The 4,910-nt window shown below is 44.5% G+C and overlaps 1 protein-coding gene across 1 annotated transcript in view; it reads left to right on the top strand.

Annotated features, from left to right (window-relative positions):
• Positions 1-3,350, top strand: part of LOC109487579 (prokineticin receptor 1-like) — a 32,448-nt gene extending 29,098 nt beyond the window's left edge. Inside the window, exons 3-4 of the mRNA XM_019791587.1 lie at positions 2,323-2,428; positions 2,889-3,350. Coding sequence (XP_019647146.1) covers positions 2,323-2,428; positions 2,889-3,350 — 568 coding nt within the window. The remainder of the gene's footprint in view (positions 1-2,322; positions 2,429-2,888) is intronic.
• Positions 3,351-4,910: the final 1,560 nt, after the last annotated feature.

The following is a 4,910-nucleotide window of genomic DNA, read 5'->3' as shown; positions in this document are numbered from 1 at the left end:
ATCCAGGAAAAAGCCCGGTAAGTAATACTAGTACTAAGTTTTTATTTTATATTTTTTCTAGGTGGTCTTGATAAAGTTGTATTCAACACCTACGTGGAGCTTAGAGTGAAAACTTTTGATCCAACACAAAAGAAGTTCTCTCACCTAGAGCTTTCGACCAGTCACTCTGGTCTTCCTCAGTAGACTGACCCAGTGAGGCTTGTCACGTGGCGTCTTTGAAGTGTGACGTCAACACTGGGTCAAAGACGTCAACACTGTGTCAAAGGTTTTTGGTAGATGATGTCGGCACCCGTCACACTTCAAAAAAGCCACGTGACAAGCCTCACTGGGTCAGTCTACTGAGGAAAACCAGAGTGACTAAATTTTAAAAACACGTGTTTTTAATTATCGTATGTCACTCCCGACTCTAAGAAGTTATACGGATAATTGCGCATGTATGCCTGTAGTAGATTTATCTACAAAAACAACAAGAAATTCCGGCCGCTTCTTGTAAAATATGACCAAAGAGTCACAACAATGGGATAAGGGAAGATATGATTAAAGGAAAGAAGCAGAACAGGATGACAGATGCTGTTCCACTGATCTATTGCTGTTTTCGTAACGAATAAAAGACTTGTTGGTTGCTACACTGTGTTCTCTTATTCAATTTGTACTTATCGTTAGTACATTTCAAATCCAGGCATCTTTTTTTTTCTGCATGCCTTCTTGTTTTTTTTTCGCGCTCTCGCATTAGATTTAGGGGGAAAGTCATCCAATCACTCACTCACTCTCACTCTCTCCCATAGCTTAGTCAGCCGTCGGGGCAGCAGAGTCATCCGATGATCCATAAAAATTACTTGGTGTGGCCTAACTGAGTTTCCAAGCCTTTTACAGGCCGCTGAACTTCCTTTCTGTTAGTGTAATGATCGTTTCTTTAACCTTGCCCTTCAACTGAATATCAATGACGCCGTCGTGAATGTAGTTATGTGCGGAGCTATTCACTGATGAGGAAAACGCAGATATAGAGGCACCATTAACACGTTCCATAACTGCAGGGTCCAATAGATTACAATCACAGACATTTAAACGCAACGACCTTTGCGCTCGCTTTAGCCCGGAAATTAACGGAACTGTAGGCGCCAGTGAAATCCGACTCTCTCATTGGCTGTCAGAAGCCATTTAGCACTTCAAAACTGATCACACTGATCAAACTGACAAGACGGCGTGAACAGATCTGATGAATTGTGACCAACGGACGTCCTTTACACCATCTTACTGCTAGAAACAGTCATTTGTTGTCTTATCTGATGTCCATTTAAAGCTTTAAGGATCTCTGAATGTCAGTTGATGAGAGATAACGTCTTCAGTAGTTAGGAACAGAATGTAGGTAGTAAAGGAAAGGAGATTGTTATCCTGGTGGTAGAGAGTGTTTAAATTTAAAAAAAAGTAAGGAAAAGTTGGCGACCTCAGATTGAGGGCGAAGCATGAGGCTTTTTCGTTATACCCCCGTTCCGCTTATGCTTAGGTCACATTTCCAAACCGGGGCCCGGCCGGGCTGTTTGTACGAACGAAAAATTGACTATTCATATAAAAAATATACCGAAACAGAGCTCATGATTGTTATTAAGAACTTTTCTGTGTTTTGTTGTATTTTGTATCGTAGTTTTCGTTCCCCAAAGCTGCCCGGCCGGGCCCCGTGTGGGAATTGTGACCTCAGCATTAGACGGCGCTCTCATGGCGCTCTCTCTGTGACCTGAAATTGGCCAGAGCGCGGAGAGAGCGCCAAGGTCGCCACGGGAGCGTGATGAGAGCGCCATGAGCGCCGTCACCTCGGCGATGGTATGGAACCGGGTCATACCATCGCCGTGAGAGCGCCGAGGACGGCGATTCAACTGTGAACGGGGTCTATGAGTGCCGCGAGAGCGTGAAGCGAGCGCCATGAGAGCGCGCAACGGCCCCAACATTAATTTAGATACAAAACATGGCGACCTCGGCGCTCTCTTCGCGCTCTCTTTGCGCTCAGACCAATGTCAGGTCGCAAAATGAGCGCGCGCAGTAAGAGCACAGTGAGAGCGTCCTAGTGAAATGGGGGCCTTACACCCTTGATTCCATAATCTAAATATGATACAGGATGTACATGAATAACTTTGAAAGAGAAAACGTACAAAATTTCGTTCTCTCTTTCTGTAATTCGTTGAGTGAGCTATGAATTCGTTGTTTTTTTTTACCTGTCAATGGTATAATAGGTGTGTTTTTCACACAGGTACAAGGCGTACTACCTGTCGATTATATAACAGGTGTGTTTTACCTGTTTATGATATAACAGGTATGTTTTTCACACAGGTACAAGGCGTACTACCTGTCTATGCTGGTTCTGGAGTTCGTCATTCCTGTCATCATTATGACGTTCTGCTATGTCTTCATCGTACGGAAGATTTGGAAGAGACAGGTAAGGCTATATAGAACACAAAACAACTTTAAATGTCAACAAGACTGGCAATGAAAACATACATTGCCATGGTGACGGTGGTTGCTGTTAGGGTTATTGTTTGCATGGCACTGCCAAGATTTCATGATTTTGAAGAAGCCTTGTACCCTCCCCTCCCCTGAGTGTATAGTGAACGAGCCCCGGGGTATCCAGTTCTATTGAGAAGGTCCTCGGTTGAGATGGTTTTTAGCCAGAATATCCTTAATATGCGTCTTAGGCACTTGTTCTGGAACACCTTTAGTTTGTGTCAAATACTGGCGGTGGTTTTCCAACATTCTGCCCCATATAGTAAGACACTTTGCACGTTGCTTTTGTATATTCTTATCTTGGTATTTGTATGGATAGAGATATGTCTCCAAAGTATCATATATACATACAGGTAAGATATAAAACCTCACACGTATTTCTGTCTAATTGCTAGGTCCCTGGCTTCCGGACTGACGAACAGAATCAGAGCATCATGCGCTCCAAGCGGCGGAGTGTTCGCCTGCTGGTGGTGGTGCTCGTGCTCTTCGTGCTGTGCTGGGGTCCCTACTACGGATATTCCATCGCCCGGGACTACTTTCCTTACATCTGGTCGAAGAACAAGCTGAACCTCCCCATCTTCTACGTGGTGGAGGCCCTGGCTATGGGCAACAGCATGATCAACACCGTGGTCTACATCGCCATGAACGACAGCATCAAGAAGTACATCAAGAAGATTCCCAGAAGCTGCAAGGCGGCGTGGGATGCGAGACAAAACCGCAAGGTGGCGCCCGCGAACGGCAGACGGAGAGGCGACGCCGAGATGAACGCCAGGAAAAACCCTCTGTTGATTTCCACCATTTTCAGACCTGTCCGAGTCGACGCGTTCGTCCAGGAGTCTCGATCAACCCACGTGTGAAGAGACCGTCCAGTCCTTTCAGAATATTTTTCATCAAAGAAGATATCTTTATTAATATTCTACTAACCAAACCGTGGGTATTGTACTAAAGGAAATGTCATTCTGATCTACGCAAATAGAATCAGTTTATTACTCCAGAAAAGTATTAATGTACAGAGTACGATAGCCAGATCTAGGAGGCACATGCCAAATTTTCATTCCACAACCACGTATAATGATGCATGGTAGTAATTCCGTAATAGGTTCTGGCAGTAGTGGGGAAAGTACTGTGCCGTCTACCCTGGAATCCAAACTCGCTGTCCGGGCCGCAAAAGCCCTTCGCCCGCTGGTGTAAATTACCGCTACGGGGGAGTCTAGCCCGGGGGGAGTTTGGCTGGCCGGACATCTCCCATCGGGCTCAACTCCCCCGTAGCGGTAATTTAGGCAGGCGGGCGAAGGACTCTCGGCTGCCGAAGGAAAAAGGCTAACGGCCCGATACTAGTTTGGCATCCAGGGTATGTGCCGTCTTATACATCTATTTTGTGAACTTGTGATAAAAGTATATCCGTATATCCAGAGATTTTATCCAAGACACTCCGAATTTAGGAATATAATCAATATTCACATTGTGTACCTGTCGGGCCAGTGAGGTTGAGCTGTGTACTAGTGTTTTTGAAGTTGCTTGCTTGTTTTATTCAATGAATAAAGTTAGCGTTTGTATATTGACTAAAAATCTTACGTGTTCTATTTTCTCAATAGAAGAAGAAGTTATTTAATTTACCCATTCATTGAATTAAAAATGAATTCAAATCTTTGTGGACTAGAGGTATCTTATGTTATGGGAGACTAGAAAGACATTCTCATCATGACTTACGTTAAAAAATGTAGAATTACCAAGAAGGTTAAACCTCCTTAAAATTACGTACATCTATCGGCTGCGATTACGATGGGAGAATTAGAATACTACCAAGTGCTACCAGTCCTGCAGAACCGCTACCGGCCGCACGATGTCGCTCGAACCAGGTCTCAAACGTTCTACGTTCGAATTGTGACGTCACTATGTTCCACAATTCGATGTTGTGTTCTTTGTTGTGGAGACATGTTTACTAGTATATGCTGCAACAAGGTCGTGTTTTGGACTGTCGCCGTACCGTGTAAACTTTGAGCTTTTTTGTGGGCTTGAGCAGACTGTTACTGTCTTTTAAATCAGATCAAGGTTAGTCGCATAGTTAGAAGGGTAGATGTAAGGTGATTCGTATCACCTCAATCAAGTCGGAACGAGTCAACCACTTTGTCCATGAAATAGATGGTTGTACTGGACATGGGAGTTAGAAATGTAACCTTGGATTTGAAGGGAAAACATAGTGGTGGGTTAACCCTTATTCTGTTGTGTAGACAGGCTACCTCTTTGTTCCGTTTGCCAAGTAGCTCATTCAGAAAATACTCGCTCCCAAAGACGTTATGGATGAAAGAAAGAGACACTTCCCCCTACCCTGGGAGCCAGACTAGTATCTGGCCGTTAGCCGGTTTCCTTCGGTAGCCAAGAGCCCTTCGCCCGCCTATCTAAATTACCGCTACGGG

Source organism: Branchiostoma belcheri, unplaced genomic scaffold, assembly GCF_001625305.1.
Source record: "Branchiostoma belcheri isolate BF01 breed outbred unplaced genomic scaffold, Haploidv18h27 scaffold9, whole genome shotgun sequence".
NCBI lineage: Eukaryota > Metazoa > Chordata > Leptocardii > Amphioxiformes > Branchiostomatidae > Branchiostoma > Branchiostoma belcheri.
The sequence above is the reverse complement of the archived record's forward strand: the minus strand, read 5'-3'. Positions and strand labels throughout refer to the sequence as shown.